The sequence below is a fragment of the Megalopta genalis genome, chromosome 14 (genome assembly GCF_051020955.1).
Source record: "Megalopta genalis isolate 19385.01 chromosome 14, iyMegGena1_principal, whole genome shotgun sequence".
In the NCBI taxonomy this organism is placed as follows: Eukaryota; Metazoa; Arthropoda; class Insecta; order Hymenoptera; family Halictidae; genus Megalopta; species Megalopta genalis.
The window spans coordinates 2,088,259-2,106,102 of record NC_135026.1 but is presented as its reverse complement, the minus strand read 5'-3'; the positions used below and the strand labels follow the sequence as shown (position 1 = coordinate 2,106,102).

At 51.2% G+C, this 17,844-nt stretch overlaps 2 protein-coding genes across 4 annotated transcripts in view; one reads left to right on the top strand and one right to left on the bottom strand.

The window, feature by feature from the left end:
• The window catches only part of Fstl5 (follistatin-like 5), a 97,970-nt gene that overhangs the window by 8,584 nt on the left and 71,542 nt on the right, over positions 1-17,844 (top strand). Inside the window, exon 1 of one of the 3 annotated variants that reach the window (XM_076526223.1) lies at positions 16,597-16,704. The exons of the other annotated variants lie outside the window; for them this stretch is intronic. The gene's annotated coding sequence lies outside the window, so the exon portion shown is untranslated. Of the gene's footprint in view, positions 1-16,596; positions 16,705-17,844 lie in introns of those variants that run through there. 3 annotated transcript variants of the gene reach the window in all.
• LOC117225733 (acyl-CoA Delta-9 desaturase) lies at positions 1,135-16,605 on the bottom strand. Its single transcript, XM_076526226.1, has 6 exons — positions 16,433-16,605; positions 5,880-6,122; positions 5,022-5,152; positions 3,969-4,174; positions 1,914-2,096; positions 1,135-1,803 (listed from the first exon to the last, which is right to left on the bottom strand). Exons 2-6 carry the CDS (start codon positions 6,094-6,096, stop codon positions 1,509-1,511), a joined length of 1,032 nt encoding a protein of 343 aa, XP_076382341.1. The 5' UTR covers positions 6,097-6,122; positions 16,433-16,605; the 3' UTR covers positions 1,135-1,508.

The following is a 17,844-nucleotide window of genomic DNA, read 5'->3' as shown; positions in this document are numbered from 1 at the left end:
GTGCCGCGCCGTTTCGACGAATAACGAGCCCCGATACCTTCGATTCGCACCTCTCGTTCCGCCGTGGGACCGACACAAAGGCAGGCCCTAGCGGGCGCGCGAAACGCGATCGCGATCGCGGACAATTAGGGCCGATTCGTCGATGAAAATTCGCACGAAAGATCCGCGCGGTTCCGCTGCTTCTTCGGGCACGATCGCGGCGCGAGATCGGACGGTTCGCGAAAAAATCGTCTCGTTAATTTTTTAAATTTTCCGGTAAATGGACACGACGTTCAACGGATGTACGCGCGAAATATACGTAATGCACGCGTGTGTGCGCGCGCGTACATGTATCCGCGGGACGTGCCGGTGAAATACGAGTTATTAAATTAGCTCCGTTTTTACGGGTCGGCTGCGCGAAATGCATTTAACTTCCGCAGCTACCCGCGATAAGTTAATTACCTTTTTATCGGTTTTCCCGCGATGAAGCATTGCCAATCGTTACCGGCCGACGACCCGCTCTCGGTATTGGCAGCCCAGCCTCCCTCTTTCTCATAATTGCTCGGCCGCGGATTTCACGGATACAATTAGACTCCTCGACGGATGAACCGAGAGAAAGAGATAGAAAGCCCGGCCGGCGGTTCCTTTCCTCGGAACGGCCGATCCAAAGATCGACGCCGGTGGAAAACATCGTCTTGACTCGTCCGATAATTCTCTACCGTTGACAACGCGCGATAATTAGCCTGCTCGTTCGCGCGAACGCTTTCCGAAACTTTTGCTTCGAATCCGGGAGATGCTGGAACCGGGGAACGCCGGTCGCTATTGTTGCCTCGAGACACTTTTCGAACGCAGCAGCGCTTTGTTGTTCGCGGGTCTGTCGGCTACCTTTCGGCGAGGAACAACCTATCCGCCAGCAGGTCCGAACTTATTCGAAGCGGTCGAGTTATTCATTAGCAGCAGCGTTGCAACGGCACACGCCCCAAAGTAGCGTTAAGGGGATTACGTGTAGTATAGCATACAGTGGCAGGGAGCGAAAGCTTTCCAAACGATAAGGATGGATAAATGTTGGGCTGCGCGTTTAATCCTCGCGCCGGGGAACCGGCCTCTAATTAGAAAAACATCGATGACGCGCGGAACGGATCTCGGACACTCGGATCGTAGAAATAATTTATTTACAAACGGAGCAAAGCGAACAAATTCCCAAATATCTTCGGTTCTCTGTATAATACGGTGTCGACTATCGTTCGAATTCGTTCCTGGCCCGCGGCAAGATCGCGGAAACAAAAGTAAATAAAGCTGCGCGGCAGAAACGACTACAACGAGCGTAAAATTAAACTAGCGCTTGGGACGCGTGGTACGGGAAAGGAGGAAGAATCGTTTCGGAAGTGGTGCTCTTCTGGCCACTTTCCTCGCTCGGCTACAATATTTCCGAGCCTGTGCTCTCTCTCTCTCTCTCTCTCTCTCTCTCTCTCTCTCTCTCTCTCTCTTTACGGCGCCGTCGCCGTCGACGTCGCGCCTCGCGCGTCGGGTTAGTTTCCGAGTGGACGGCTCGGTGCCTCCGGTTGCCTCCGATGGCCCCAAAGACTGTCCGTCCCGTCCCCTTTTCTCAGTCTGGTCCGATCGACCAGGTCGTCCTTGCAGGTTTTCAGATCGTAGGCGAGACCCAAGTACGCCAACAGCTCTATGAACGCCGTGGTGGTGTTCAGGCCGTAGGAGCCCAACTCGGAGGCCTTGTAGTCCCAGGGGAACGAGTGATGGTAATTGTGCCATCCCTCGCCCAGCGCGAAGAAAGACACGGCCGCGTTCTCCGTCGGCTTCACCTTGCTGCGGAGGCGACGTTTTTGTTTCCGTTAGCCAAGCGCGTATCTTTCTCTAATTGGGTTCGCTCGGTCACGGTCGACCGACGACCGGGCGCGACCGGTGAGGATACTCGCCTGTTGTACGGTCGGTTGCCCCACATGTGAGCGAAACTGTTCACCGAGAAGGTCGCGTGCAGCGACCAGACGTACCGGATCAGCACCGCGTGCGAGGCGATGTACCACGTCTCGTCCCAGAACAGCACGGGCACCAGCGTCGGGAACACGAATGTCATCCACAGCATGATGATCTCGAAGTGGCTGGGAAACGTGCGAGACGTTTAGCGTGCTCGAAACGTCGTCTTTTCGATCGCGGGGCGTCGGAATCCGCTATCGAATCTGTCCGATAGAGCCTTGGCTACCGGATCGAATAGCGTTCCACCGAGATAATCGAGGCTCTTCTCTGCTTCGTCTACTTTGTCGTTCGAGCGTCTATCTCGGAGAACCAGATTCAGAAACCGTGCGAAAGCGAACCGATAGGTAAACGAACGAAGTCTGCCCAATGGTTCGAGAACCAAAAGTTAACTAACCGCTACGAGTCGATTCACCGCTCCGACTAAATCCGATGGAAACGACTGAACCGACTGTTTCGGGATCTATGCGGACGATTCGTCGTTGAGTATACCGTAGGGCTCTTCCGGGTATTAAGGGCGGAATGATCGAGAGCGAGTTAAAATACTGAACGAACGGGGTTCGGTAATGTCTCTCTAATTGATGCTCGGATTGTCCACAAAAATGGTCAATTTTGAAAGAGAAGATACGATTATTCGAGAATTTTGGCTCGTTTTTATAGTTATCGCCAATTGGTAACTATAAAAACGAGCTCCGAGGCTCGAACAATCGTATCTCTTCTTCCCAGATTGTCCATTTTTGTGGACAATCTGAGCGTCAATTAGGGAGACATTACTGTAGACATTCGCGGAGTGTTTGGGCAGCTTCGATTAACCGTAAGCTTACCGTTCGCGTTAGGTTCCTCGAAGTCCTGCGTAGCCGAAAGATAGAGAAGAAGGGAAAGATAGAGAGAAAAAAGAATTAACGAAGGGAAGATTGGCAAGGGTGGAAGAGCCGAAGGAAAAAAGATCGAGGCATTCGAAGCAGAGTCGTGAGCGAGCAAAGTCGTACGTTTTCGAAGTCGTGTTGCTATTGCTGTCGTTGTCGAAATCGAGTCGTTACTGTCGTTGTTGCCTTATATAATTTGCTCGTTATTTTTGTTAATCAACCGTCGTTATTGTTATTTAAGCCGCGCGCGTTCGTTCCCTTTGGCCACGGAGCTTCGTAGGATTTCGGAGCACGCGAGACCATTTTATTTCGCGTTGGACTCGGCTTCGAGCACTCGACTCTCGGGACGAATTGAAAAGAGAGGGCGAACTCCAGAATGTCTGTAAACGGTAGGAGGAATGGACGATAGTTGGGATACGTAGTCGAGCAGAGACGGCGATTCGGTCCGCCCGGTTAACGGTTACAGGAGAGCACAGTGCCATTCTGCCAGTTTCAAAATGGCTTCCGTGTTAATTATACTTGCAGTAGTTGTTGTTCGTAACTAATACCGCCGCGTGCCGCGCTGTTAGGCCATCCGCAGTCTTCGGACATGGGGAACGCTTTCGATAAGGAAAGCGACTCCGCCGGAAAGCGTTCCACGGGAAGCTGTTCGAAAAAATGATCGTGGAATTGAAAAGCGACGATGCTTTTTCCACGTTGCGAACGGTGGCACGATGTTTCGTTGAAACCGGAAGAGCGTTTGGTTCCGATCGTTGACCCTTCCAACGCGTTCGCTTTCCGCTTTCTAATAAAACGATCGCGGAATATTTTCAGCAGGCGTTGTTACAATTTTCCTGAAACGATGCCTGTCTGAAATTCGCGAGAATATCTTCGCCGCGCGAGAAGCATAATATCGGCCCCTTCTATCTCTTCGAATTAACGACGGAATAATCTGAAATCGCATCAGCAATTAGCAAGACCCGGCGTATCCGAAGCAGAAACGCTCTTCCTTACTTCTGCGTCGTAAAAGCATCGGTGCGGGCACAAGTGCATTTGGATGGAGCCATGCAGTTGCAGGAAACGGATGAAAGTGTCGGGTGTCTGTGTCGGTGTCGGGATTCTGTAGTTGGCAGTTGGCAGAGGCGTGTCTCTCACCGGTCAAAGAATTTGATTACAGGATCGGCTGCGATGTCGCTCATATCGATTTTGCTGCCGTACTCCTTGACGGCCGGATGTCGTTTCATCATTAACCAGCCCATGTGCGAGAAAAAGAAGCCCCGGGTCGCGTCGTGTGGGTCCGCCGGCGTTTCCGAGAACTTGTGATGCGTCCTGTGGTCTCGTAGCCACTTGTAGAAGTGCGTCTGGTTCAGCGAAAGTCGTCGATCGTTATAATCCGATTCGTTCGTGGAAAACTAACAGTACCCGCGCAGACTGCAAAAAGTATCGCCGCGTTTCCCGTCGCGACAAATCGGCGACGTTCGATTCGTTAGAATTTTCTAAAAAAAGAGAGACGTCGAACGACGAACTTGGACTCGTTTCGAAGCTCGAAGCTTCTGATTTTGCTACGCGTTGTTCGTTTCTTCGCAACGTTTTCCCGAACGATGTAATCGATGGGAAACTGGAGTCGTGCTTCTCCTCGTGGATGTCAAGGTTCGAAGGGTCTGTACGTACGGTGGACAATTTTTTTCACGGCCGATCCTAACGTAGATTCGAAGATTGAAATCTCCCCTTCGCAGCGACCCCTTAAACTTTGACGCGCGATTTTTTCCGGTCACTTTATCGAGCCTCGGACGAAAAGTCTACTTTACGGCGATACAAGATATATGGGAACTCGACGCGACCGGATTTGCCTCCAGTTTCTGTTCCATAAAACGCCTAAAACGTATCGTCCGCCGAGTTTCGAGAGGTCGTTGCGAAGGGGAGGCTTCGACCTTCGAACCCACGGTCGATTCGTTCGGGGAAAAAAATGTTGCAAGGTTTTTAGAGACGTTCCGATTTTAACGTGAAATCGGAAGCTCCGAGCTTCGAAACGAGCCCGGTGTCGTCGTCGTACGATTCGCGTCTGCGAAATTGTAACAACTTTTGCATCGGCTAATTACCCGCGGAAATCTAAAATTTACCGTTCGGATACTTTGCGAAACCGTTGCGTATCCCGAAAAATTTGGATCGATCGGTGCTGAAAAAGCGGCTCGGAACCGACATACCAACCTGTCCCATCATGCAATACAGAAGGGCCAAAAAAACTCGCACAGGTGTCTTGGCCGAGTAACATCTGTGCGCCCACAGTCGATGCATGCCCGCCGTTACCCCGTAGCCAGCGGTGATCCCATAGGCGATGGCTTCGTGAAAAGAAATTCGTTGAAAAATTCGGTCATTAGAAAACATTGCCGACGATCTGACCGTCGACGCGTCCGGGCGGCTCCCTGTTCAACGTTTGCGTCGCTAAAAAGATATCTCAGAAATTACGAGCGAGCATCGTAAGATCGGTTTGTTTTAGCCACGGGGCACCGACATTTTTATTACGGCCTTGCGCGATTCGCAATATCTATGCCACGGGTTATTCGAATGCTGGGCGGCACGCTCGTCGTTCAAAGTTCGACGAAGCGGCGAGAAAAAATCGTGCGTCGAGTTTTCGGTGATCGTTGAAAAGTAGAGACTCCGATCTTTATCGCCGTCACCGTTTTATCTCGCGACAGAATTTTTTAACGACGGAAAAATCCTTCCGGAAAATTCGCAAAATTTTCGCGAGAGATAAAAGCGACTCTGCTTTTTCCCCGTTGCGCGCGACGCAGGAAATTTTTTCAGAAAAAGCAATTAAACGTTTCGAAAGCGGACGCTTCGAACTTCGAAATAAGCTCGGAGCGATCGACGTACGATTTTTTGTCGCGAAGTTCCAGCGGTTCGAACGCCGGCAATTTTTCACGCCGTAGAATTTTTCTCTTTCCGCCGGTACAGTTCTTTTCCCTCGCGTCGGTCCGTCGTCGATGTTCAGGGCTGCACGCTGGCGTAACAAGATTTTCGAGAGCCGGGCAAACAAGTTAGGATACCGAGGGACGTTTTACTTACTCCAGATCCAGGTCCAGAACTTGGCGTCCCGATAGTGGGTCACGAAGCCGTAAACGGGCAGGATATGAAGCACTGCGATACCAATCACATTCAACCATATTATCGGCTGACTAACTCGGGTTTGTTCTCTCGCCACCGGAAATGGTTCCACGTCCTCGTCCACGCTCCGGTCGACCTTTTTCTTCTCCTCGTACTGAGTCACCGTCGAGCAGTACATTTTCGCCGGGTCGCTCCGCTCCTTTCCTAATCAGAAAACCATCGATGTCGGTCCGTTTCGCTGCACTTCGAATCTACAATAATCATCTAGAGTCGTTCCGTCCGAGGAAAATCTCATTTCTTCTGGACACGGTCGATCCGGGTCGGTCGATAAGCAATGTTAGAATTTTCTTTTGCGAGCCCGCGTTTCCGCTCGAACGCGCGCAACTTCGTGACTCGTGAAACGCGCCGCGATACGTTTCGACGCTTGTATCGATCGGCGAACGCGCTTCATTTTGCGCATCGTCGCGATCTTTAACTTTCATTTGGACGAATTTGTTTGAGAGATTACGAGCCCGTCCGCGCATACTGCCGTTACTTTCGGCAGCCAGCAGTGCGTCAACGATTGGACAAAATGCGAAATCGCTTCAATAACCGCGGGCGAAACAATGATTCGCGCGTGCCCCTGTGGTTTCAAAGGGACGCGGTGATTCTGGAAAAAGGTTCGCTCAGCGGTTAATTGGAAACCCGAAGGCGGCGGGTTAAAACCGCGCGAAGAAGTCACGGGAACGTTTCATTATCGAAGCGATCCCCGGCGTCTTGTAATTAGAATTCAACTGTTTGATCAGCTCGCGAGGAGCGTAAGCGGAAACTCCGAGTATCAAACAGCAGGGAGAGAGGTAGAGCGATGGGGTGAGAGAGAAAGGGAGGAGAGACTGTGTTAACAATCGCACCCTTAACTCGATCCGGCAACGCAAGTTTCCGCTCTCCGCCTCGAATTTCGAATCTCTAATCTCTAATCTCCCGCATCGCCAGATTTATCACGACCGTTCTCCTCCGCGCAGTCGACAAACAGGTTAAATCGTAGATCGTAGTCGGAACAAATTCGCAGGGCCCGAAGAACGGAGACTGCTCGCTATGGGGCGGAACCCGCGGGAAGGGGAAACGGGGATCTCCGATATTCTTGCGCGCATCTTCGGCCGTGCCGCAAATTCGATCAAAAGTTTAATGCATTCCCGGGGCTGCACCGTGAATCTCGGTTTCACGAGATTAGACAGAGATTCCCGAAATTCTTTCCCGTTGCACGGCCACGATCGTTTCTTACGGAATCGATCGACCAACTCCGCGGAAACCGCGAGCTTTGAGAATCGAGGCTCAAACTTGGACGAAGAACATTCGACTTCACGTCGAATCGACGTCCGAATATTTGCAGGATGCGAATAACTATTCGTTGGAACTCGCTTCGAACAACTGGCCCCGCCTTCCGGAATCCGCATCTGGGAAAACTTGGTTCGATCGCGGGCATAAAAATCGATTTTTTTGGAGTCGGTTCCGCGGCGCGCCGGCCGAGGAAATTTTATTAGTCGCTCTCGGCCGGCGAAACGCGGCCCGAAATATGGCCCGTCCAGATGTCCGACTTTATATTAATAATTCAATAACGGGAACGACGCGCATGCAAACTCCAGGACCGGTGGGTCCGCGTCCGATCCGACCCGAGACATAAAACTGCATGCTCGACATCCGCGCGTACCCGATCTACGCCGAGACCATTCTCTGATATATATGGAAAACTTCCTCCTTAACCGATGCTCGTTCTCGTTCACGATGCCTCGGAACCGGACGAATCGTGATTCGAGGAGCTGCGCGTAATATACGGGAAACCGTGCGTTATTATTCGTAACGCCGCGCCGGTTCAATGGATCGCCATCGCGGTCTACGGCCTCGTTCCTTTATCCGGAAATCCCTGGACTTTGCGTTTTCATACGTCTCTGTCCAAAAACAGTGCTCGGATTCTCTCCCGCTTTGTGCTCGAATCTTTTTACGGGGGAATTTTATCGACTGAAATCGAGGGAGAGCGGTTATAAAGCGTCCGCCGACTCGTTGTCTCGAATCGACGCTTTGAAAATTCCTTTTATCGCGAAGATCTCCGTGAAATTTTGGAATACGCCGTTTCCGGCTCGGGCAACGATTTCCAAAAAGAGCCTCGCAGTTTCCCGAGGAAGAAAAGCTCGCCGAAAATCGCTTTCTCTTTACCGGAACGAAATCGGCGCAAAGAGAGCGTGTCGGCGGAACGACGCTATCTTATTTATCCGTCCAATCGACGGAAGCGTCTCGTGCCAGCGAGCAACAAAAATGTTCGGCTGCCTTCGCTAATCGCTTTCCTCGTTAATCGGTCGCGTTCCCGCGAGCCGGCAGTTTTTTCCTCGGTGCGCGGGAATCTTTCGAAATCCGGCGAACTGTGATTTACGGTGCAGTGCTCGGCGCTCGCCGAAGTCGAGGCCGAAGGCGCGGCGCGGGGTCCGTTCCCCGGCTCGGCGAGCTCTCGATCGTGAAATCTCGCCTTTTGACGCGACGGCAATTTCTTCATCGTTTCTCCCGTCGGATCGTAAAAATCTGCGCGCCGGTCCGTATAGCTCGCGTCCCGTAACGATGTGTCCCGCACACGGATCATGGTCCAACAAACGACCTCTCTCGACGCGCAGGTTTCACGACCCCGCATCGCTCATTTCCGCGATGATTCGCGCGTCACGACTACCGAGACGTCGGGTCGACAAATTGACCAACCCGTCGACGGATTCGATACGCGGCAACACGGAATTTATGAAGATACCCCGTGCACCGGATGCGATGCCCGGCGTGCAATGACGGCGAGTTTCATTACGCCGCTCGAACAGTTCGATTCGCTCGGATACGTTGATACGAAATCCTGGATCGCGGCCAGTCGTTCTCCGCCGCCTTCCGCGGTTTCCGTCGGATTTTCGACACACGAAATCGTTCTCGCGTCGATCGCGAGAAATTTACTAATTAGTCTCGCGCGGAACCGCCCCGTCGAACGTTGAACGTTAAACAATCTCGCCGAACATTTTCCTGAGCTGTTTCGACAGTCGAGCGAATCTCCGCGTCCGGGAAGAGCTCGTTTTTCAGGAGAACCGTCAGGAACGGGACGGAAATTTCGTTTTCGATTAACGAAGGGAAATCGGGATTACCTCGATGTGCACGGGATACAGGTACCATTTCGAAACTCCGAGGGGATTGGATTTTGACGAGCGACGCGAGAGGAATAAGAAAATACGCGACGAAGATAACTGACGCTAATCCGGGGGCAGAACGGCGACGCTAATTCGAACTGCGCCGCGTTATTCGTCGTCACGAATCCAGCAGCTCGAATAAAATCCGCGGAAAACTCAACTTTCTCGCTGTCTAAAATAAAAAGTCTTGTTCCTCTCGATCGATACGAATTTGGACCGCGGTTTGTCCGTGCGAGTGACGAGTACTTTTTAACCCTTAGCACTCCGAACCATTCTGGACGTTGACTACCAGCTACTTAGCGCCACTTTTTGGCAGAAACGGGCATTTACAGACCCTGGTATTATTTAGTATGGTTTTGGAACTAACTATCATATTATAATGATATTGGACTTATATGAATTGGCTGAAATCGAGAAATTTGCAAAAAAATCAATATTTTATTTTTTATAATTTTGTTATTGTTTGTTTTATAATTTTGTATTGTTGTTGTAATCGCTATCTATGCGAACTTTTTCTCTTGTCGCCTTGTTGCTTAGACGATATCACTATCACTGCTATCAAAACGATAGACTGACTGTAGAAGAAAACCTTCTACAGTTAGTCTTTCTAACATATCTGTGGCTCATCTTCACTACTACTTGTGTCATGAGACTCATTCGTGTTTGAACGTTTTGCCATTGTTCTAATAAAAAATATGAATAAATACATAGGTTGAAAATTTCTAATTGTTATTACTAACTCACAAGATGATATTTACCAAAAAAACTTTTACCAAACAATTTATTTACCAAGAGAAGAATCACTTTTCTGATTTTCTCACTCGTTAGATCTATACCGCTCGACGCTTCAAACCAGACTGAGTTCAGCTTTGAAAATCTTTTCCTCCAGATTTAGACTTGCTTATTTATGATTATAATTATGATTATAATCTCTCAAATTTGCCTTATCGGACAAATTTGCTCGGACCGTCGTGAGCACGCCTCTCACACGTTCTCGTCTGACACAAAACCCGCTTAGTAATTTTACTATATTTTGATTTGATTTCTTGTGCCATTTCAAGAGAAAACTTCAGGGAAACATGCATGTCTCAAAAAGTTGCGCTGAAATAACTCAATTCCCCGTAATCACTGATAAACTTTAATGTCTCACGAAAGGGGACATCCGAGTGATATGTTAGAATTACGATGTCCCACGAGAGGGGACAGCGGAGTGCAAAGGGTTAAGTACTTGTCGGGTTAAAGACACGCGCGCTGGGATCATCTCGGGCGAAAGAAACGTCGAAATAGCCTGCAAGCTGTGGCTCGCGTGCGAGTTGCAAGCTGCGAAAAACCGCGTTATCCGCGACGGACGTTAAATTCGAGCAGGATGGCCCGGGGCCCTGGATAATACGATACAACGCCGCTGATGACGTTCTTTAATTAGGTTCATCGGTTAACGAGGCGTTCGCGATCGGACGACCGTAATTTGCCGGGTCCCGCGGCAAAAGCGAATCGAACGCCTGTTCCATCGTCGAATAAAAATCAAACGCGGCCCCGCCGCTTGTAAAACTCGCGCGGAAACATCCTCGGGAAGTTCGAGCCCGCGGCGACGACCGCGCCCGTGAAAACCAATCGAAACGCCGGCTTTCGCAATATTTAGCGGGCCAGCCAGGTAACGATCCCGTTGAATTTTTCATCTTTCCATTATCTCCGACCACGGTCTCGCGGGCGTTGAAACGATGAACGACCGGTCAAACGAATCGGAGCTTGTACGGAGTACAGCGGGCGAGCGTTTCGCAACTCTGGGTCAAGGTTTCGCCGGACGGTCGTGTCCGCTTCGTTGGGAAACGAATCTGCGACCGTGGCGTGTTTTAAAATCGAGATTTTCCGTTTAACTCCTGTTTGCTGGAATGCAGATAGAAAATGTTTACTTTGCTAGGCGGCAGGAGTTGCGCGAATTCGAACGGGTAGCGCCAACTTCGGTATTGGCTCGTTCCGAAGGGACAACTTTCTACTTTGTAAGCGCGCGTTTGGTTACTTCGGTGCACGGCGGGGCGAAAGAATACAAATTTCAAGCTGTCTCGTTCGTTTGAAAAATGTCTGCGAGCATCGAGCAAAATACGGTTCGTTTCATGGAACATCGGCGAGACCCTCGAACAATCGTGAATTATTCCGCGCGACGAACAAGTTCGTTTCATAGCTAATTAAAATTGGAAGCTCGATATACGATGAGTCGCGGTATAATTATGATCTCGAAAACAGTAATTTGCGAAGTAAAAAATTGCGCCACGAGATATCGGTGGATCGTGCGCGTTTCGCGGTCCGCGCGTTGCTCATTAGCGATGTACCAACACTCTGCGGCGCGGCGATGAAAATAATTCGAGTTCCCGTATTTTCCACGTTAATTCCGAAAATCTGCTCCCGCAGAGAGCTCCGCGATTTTTAGATCGTTACCGCGTTAATCTCTGCTCCGGTGTTTCGGTACCGTCGCGATTTAATATCGTCGACGAAAAGTATCTCGCGAACATCCTAAAGACGGTTGTTCCGGGACGAAAGACGTTGTTGCCCGTACGCAAACGGATGCGACAAAGATATTGGCGGTATCTCGAAGAAGAAGCCCCGAAGAATTCGCGAGTTTTATCGCGAAATTGTCGTCGATCGGTGGAACGGTGGAATCATCGACGAACGTTCTTTTTTTTGCCACGGTTGCACGTACGCGGTTCTTGCCCCGATACCGTTTTTATCAGGACGGTAAAACTCATTTACGTCGAATTCAATTATGGAGAAAGTACATTTTCCTGCCAGAAAAAAAAACGTGGCCGCCGCGCCGCAAATTTCTCACAGTCTTAGGAAAACGAAAGTGCGCGAATTCCAATGAAATCAAAGGGAATCAAGATCAGGGGAACTTTCATCGCAATCTTCCTGATTCCTGATTCGCGTTACACGACCTCATCCTTAATTACTATAATCGAGCGGTCGTCGAACTTGGAAACGCTTTCTTCGAACGAGCGGCCAGGATTTCAGCAGTTTTTCACTCGCGGTCCTGGAAAAGTTAGACAGCGGCCGATGATCGATTCGTCTCGGTTCGCGTCGAACCGGCGAAAAATCGCGCGTCGGGAGAAAGTCGCGAATTAACCGGGCGAGATACGATCGCTCTCGAGTGCCGCGATTCCTTTTTTTCTCTCTCTCTGTCTCTGTCTCTCTGTGTGTGTATGTGTTTCACGGTATCGGTGACGCGAAGTGCCATCGCGAAATAGACTTTCGCGGTCGAACGTCCTCGTCCGCGACCGAACACGGAGCCGCGAGCAAATAGAAAATTTCTCCGGCAGAATTTTATCGGGAAGCCGTTACCGCAGGGCAACGCAGTGCAGCGTAGCGACGCTAGAATAAACGTCTTTGGAAGAGCGCTTTGAGCGGCGCTGCGGCGCGCGCGCGATACAGATCATTTGATCGGACGGTTCATTAATCTTCGATGAGCAGGAAACACTTTCGTCCTTATTGCGCCCGATCGGCCCGGATAGACCTCGCTTCCCCACCGAAGTTTAATGGAATTTAAAGAGAATTTTAAACTTTGGTTCCCGAGCGTTCCGGAGCGGATCTCGAGCCCGATGGACCGATGGTACACTCTGCGACACCGTGCAACACCGCGCAAATCTTCTCAAACTGAAATCCAAAGACTCTGTTCGCCACTTATCTCGGCTTATCGATCCCAATTCCTGTCTTCGAGATGGCTTCGCAAATTTTCTATCTCTCTATATCTATCTATTTCGCTGTCCATCCAGTCGAGGGGAAACGGACGGGTATTGTTCCCCGCGCGGACGATCTAATGAATTTTTTCAGTTAAATTCGCGAAACAGAGGCGGCAAACATTTAGCCGGGGCCGTTGTCCGATGGCCGGTGATCGAATTTTGTTTCGAGTGTGTGCGAACGCGCGCGCGCGCGGAAAATGGAAGCCGGCGAACAAAACCAACAGGAATTAATGCCCGTCGAAGATTTCATTTCCTCCGTCCACGGTCGCCCTCGCGCCCGCCGGATAGCAAGATCGCAATCGCGCCGACCAACGGACCATTAATAAAATTGATCGAACTTCATCGATTCCATCTAAACATTTCGTTTAACCATTTTATCGCGCTCGGCATCGCGTTTGCAATCTCTCGTTCGAACTGTTCGGATCGGACGCTGCTCGCCGCGACCTAAGCTCGACCATTGCATTTGAACAGCTCGCGTCGCGCGTTCGTCAAGGTTCGGCGAAAAGGTTCGCGATGAACCCCTAGGCACTTCGCGGGCTGAGCGGCCTCGAAAAGGAACAATCCCCAACGCGAGAATAACTCGGCACGCACCGGAAGCAAAGTTACGGATTTTTGACGATGCTGGCCGTGACGTCGTTACCAGGCTACGAAGCCAGACGGTTAATTTTCGATCCAATTAGCGAGCTCGCAACCAGAATGGACAAATATGCATTTAATATTAGTGCACGTATCGGCTTCGGCAAGTAAATTCGGGCGTAACTAGTTCATCGGAGGCGGAGGCAGCGGCAGAGGCAACGAGGCGCGAGCGAAGAGAGAGAGAGAGAGAGAGAGAGAGAGGCGGCACGAGCCGAACCGCTAGGGGAATAACCGGTGGCTGTAAAACAAGATCGTTACCGGTACTGTCGCTTTCAATTATCCGAGTTTCTAATACTTTTAAGTGCGATGAATTGTAGCCCGTTCCCAGGGCGAGACGCCGTACTTCATTAACTCGAGTTTCGGCGTAATGGTTCTTGTTTCGGACTGTTTTGCCCGGCGGAGTTTTCTTCGGTCCTCCGGTTTATCAGATATTCCATCGGGGGCCTAACTTCGTTTAAAACTATCCGTATCGCGAACAATCGGAACGCGATTCGAGCGCGAAACGTGCGCGCTGCGCGGCGCGATGATTTGCCCGCGCCCATTATCGCAGCGCGCGAGATGATTAACCGACGGCGGGGCGGGACGACCCCCTAATATCGGATCATTTATTCAACGTTAATAGCTATACATTACCTTATCAAATACTCGTACGAAGATCGGCGTATTAACCGTCTCGAATTAACAAGCTATACATACGTGTAATTCGGTAGGTACACCGTAATGGAGCGCATCATCTATCGATTATCGATAATTGCCAAAGACGTTAGTGTATTTTCGACGCGCGCCGTACGGCGTACGCCGCAGTTTGCCGAGCCGCTTTCGGACAATTATGTAACGACGATACATAATTAAATGCCCGTTTCGAGCTATTAATTCGTCCCGTCCCTTCGGCCGACGGGGCGACGCGACGGCCGATCGTTCGGATTCCGATTCTCCGCGAAAATGATCGCTCGCGCTAATTCCGTGATGCGCGGAATATGGAAAAAGAAATTATAAACCGAGTCTTTGCGGGGGAAAATGAACATTTTAGAGAGCGCCTGGCGCGAGCAGCTCTCGCGTCACGATAAAACTCGATGGTTTTGCCTTGACAGCCGTTTATCGAGGCCGCGGATCTCTATCCAATTCCCGATGTTGCAAATTAGGTCAGGAGACTCGGAATTTGCATACCGACTCGCGATTAAACCGCCGCGCCGCGCCTCGTCAACCGAATATTTTTCCCGTTTCACCTAATAATTTAGGCGACACCTTTCGGGATTCGCTTCATTATCTACGAATGGCAGCGCTCGCGATTTAATAGGTTACTTCCTGTCGGATCGATGCGCTCGATTCGCGCGCATTCAAAATATACGCTATTTCGGAAGCGTTGCTCCGCTATCGTTTCCCGGCCCGAATTTGCAAGATCGACGAACTCGTTGAACTTTCGAAATCCCGCGAATCAACAATCAAATATAACCTCGGCGAATCTTTTATCGTAAACGGCGTCCGGCGAGAAAGTTCCGAAAAATTCCCGTCGCTGTTGTTTCGCGAGAACAACTCCAAACGAGCAATCGATCGCGAAAGCAAAATATCTCCCGACGCCGAACAGTCGAAACGTTCGGAACACGTTGTGGGTCACGTTCGTCCCAAACGGACAACGACTGCGTATCGTCCCTTAACAAGAAAAATCATCGATACGCTCCGTACTCCGAACCGGGTGCATCATGGTGCACCCTGCGCCGAAAACGGTGGCGCTCGCGCCGCGAGGAACGCGTTAATCGAATAACAAGAGCGAAGCTCGGGCCTGGAAACGAGAAGCACCCGAGCTAACGCGATCCGGCTATCGAGCAAAGAGCACCGGTCGCTGAAACGCGAAAGAGTAAAAAAGAAAAGCTGTGAAAATACGGAGGAAGCATCGAGCGAGCAGAACGCGGGCGAAAGGGGAAAAAAGGAAGCCGATGGCGCAAAGTTAACTTATCGTTGGATCCAATAAGCTAGAGTGCCGCGAGCTTCGAATCGCCGTGCCGCGCCGAGCCGAGCCCGCGCCACGCCGGCAGATTTCAGTCCTGAATATTCTCATCTCGATCGGTGCCCTAATTACGCGTCGATCAGCTAAATTGCTCTTGTCGCGACAAGGCCGGTGTACCAGCCACGCCAACGTTCCCGTGTAACGATCGGATCTGCGCGGGGATTAGGTCGCGTCCATGCTCCCGTCGATTTTCCAATTTTCTCTCGCAGACTATTTCGATTTTTCACGCTGCTCGCCGCTGCGCCGAATTTGGTTGCGCTCGACTGCAACCGGTGGGATACCGCCGGTTCGTTGATCTTCGCGCGTGGTTTCATCGACAGAACCGACTACTTTGCGTTAGTTTTTAGAAGGAACGGGAATTCTGAATTCTACGTGTAGAACTTGTTCTAGAAAGCGAACGAACGTTAAACGACGGCGGTTTTACCGTGCTGGTACTGGATGCGCGAAGGACGCCATAATCAGAGCGAACTCGAGACGAGAACGTGTTCGCGTATCCAGACGACGCGCGCACGACGAACATTTTGGACAACAAACGCTCGATCTTCCGCGACACTTTCAACTATAAACCGGAGAAATATGATGGATTCGTAAACGAAACCGAGTCACGAAGATGTCGGTGTATTTCACTGATATCGTTGGAAAGGGAACGATGCGCCGACGTGGATCCTGCATCTCGCGAGTCACGAAGTCGGTTGGACCACCAATAATGGCCTGTCGCGTCGATTAGCCGAGGATCCCGAGTATTCGGGAGAAGATGCGGTGCGGTGCGGTGCGGTGCGGTACGGCCGCAGCCGCAGCGTCGTGCCGTTCGTCCGATCGGGGTGCTTAAGTATCAGTAATCGATACATCTTGTCTGCGCCGATGTCACCGCGAGCACACCGCCGAGCTAATATCGAGGACCGTCAAGTCTGCGTCGTCGTTGTCGTCGTCGTCGTCGTCGTCGGTGGGTTCTCTACTCACCCGTACAGTGTCAGACCGTCTGCCGCTTCGGGGAACCCAGTGGAACACGGTGACGTCGCGAGAACGGTCGCAAAAGTAGACTGCGAGAAACGAGCAGGGAAAACCAGCCCGTGAGAGGACGAAAGACGCGCGCTCGGTCGGACCCGTCGAAAACGTATCGTGGCAGACCGCGGCACGACGCCACGTTTATAAAGTGCCCCCTAATCTCGTGGCGTCTACGGGAGCCATTGTTAGCCATCGGGGCGCACCGGCCGAAACGGTGGGGAGTAAAGGTGACTACGGTAATCCCATGGATTTCGAGGTGGTGTGGGTTAGGCGAGCCAACAGGGAGGAAAAGAGAGTCGACTCCGCTCGCTCTCCGCCGCGTTTCAGGCTCTCCTACCCGCCACCTTTCTTATTCTTCCCCCTTGATCTCCGGTAATCTCGTTCCCCGGAGCCTCTCGCGTCCTCCTCCGGGGTTATGTATCGTCGCGCACGGTACACAGCCAACCGAGTCGGAATCGCGGCTATAAATTCGACCGGCGCCGCGCGGCAAACGGACACGCCGAGCTCCGGATAAACAGCTTGAATTCGTTGGCTATTACCTTTTTTCTTACGCCGCGGCTTACACCCGACTCCCCGGCTTCCGCGATCCTCCGTTAACGCGTCTCGCCGATTCCGCGATACGTCGCTCGAGCCGGAAGCTTCATTTTTATCGAGACTCGCTCGGTAGCCTGCCGATTTTACGCATCTGTCGAGTCAATCGATACAGATTTTTAAAGCGGTCAATCAGGTCTAAGAGCGAAGGTAATTAAGCGCGACAGAGTCTAGTCGAAGCGCGGCGGGTTCTCGAATATCGGCGTCGATTTCCGCGTCAACGTACGATAACGCGAGTAAAAATAAACTGAATTTCGATCGTCCGTTGCGGATAACGACCGTGAAATACATTCATGTATTTTTTCGCTTCGATAAAATACGAGCGCGATCTCCGCCTCTAATCGGGTCAACGCGTTTCGAACGTAGGATTTCTGTCGGACGCATTTTTTCCAATTGATCGGCGAATTTAAGCTTCTTTGTTTTGCATCGCGAAATCTGCGAAATGAAATGTACACCGTCGCGCGTGACCGCCCGTTTTTCGCATCGCATTTTCACGGATTGTTTGCGCTACAACGACCGGCGCGAGCGCGCGGCCGCGGCTCGGATCGCGGAGCATAGTGTCGACAGGTGCGACGATCGGATCCTTCGTGGCGGCAGCTCTAAGACTTCTTATAGCAATTCGGACTCTGTCGCGAATCTGCTCGAGCCAAACTCTCGTCGAAATCTTCTATGGCTGCCGCTGGCCGCGCCGCGTCTAATGCAATTAATGCAATTCCCGCTGCTCCGTTTCACAAGGATCGCTTAGAAAGTCGCGGCGCAGCTGCTAAAAATTTATC

Bases quoted from the DNA above. Each gene is read 5' to 3' on its own strand.
- LOC117225733 (XM_076526226.1), bottom strand. From the start codon at position 6,096: ATGTACTGCTCGACGGTGACTCAGTACGAGGAGAAGAAAAAGGTCGAC. The intron at 5,153-5,879 runs GTAAGTAAAACG...CTTTTCACGAAG, and splicing joins GTTCTGGACCTGGATCTGGA to CCATCGCCTATGGGATCACC. The intron at 4,175-5,021 runs GTTGGTATGTCG...TCGCTGAACCAG, and splicing joins TGTATTGCATGATGGGACAG to ACGCACTTCTACAAGTGGCT.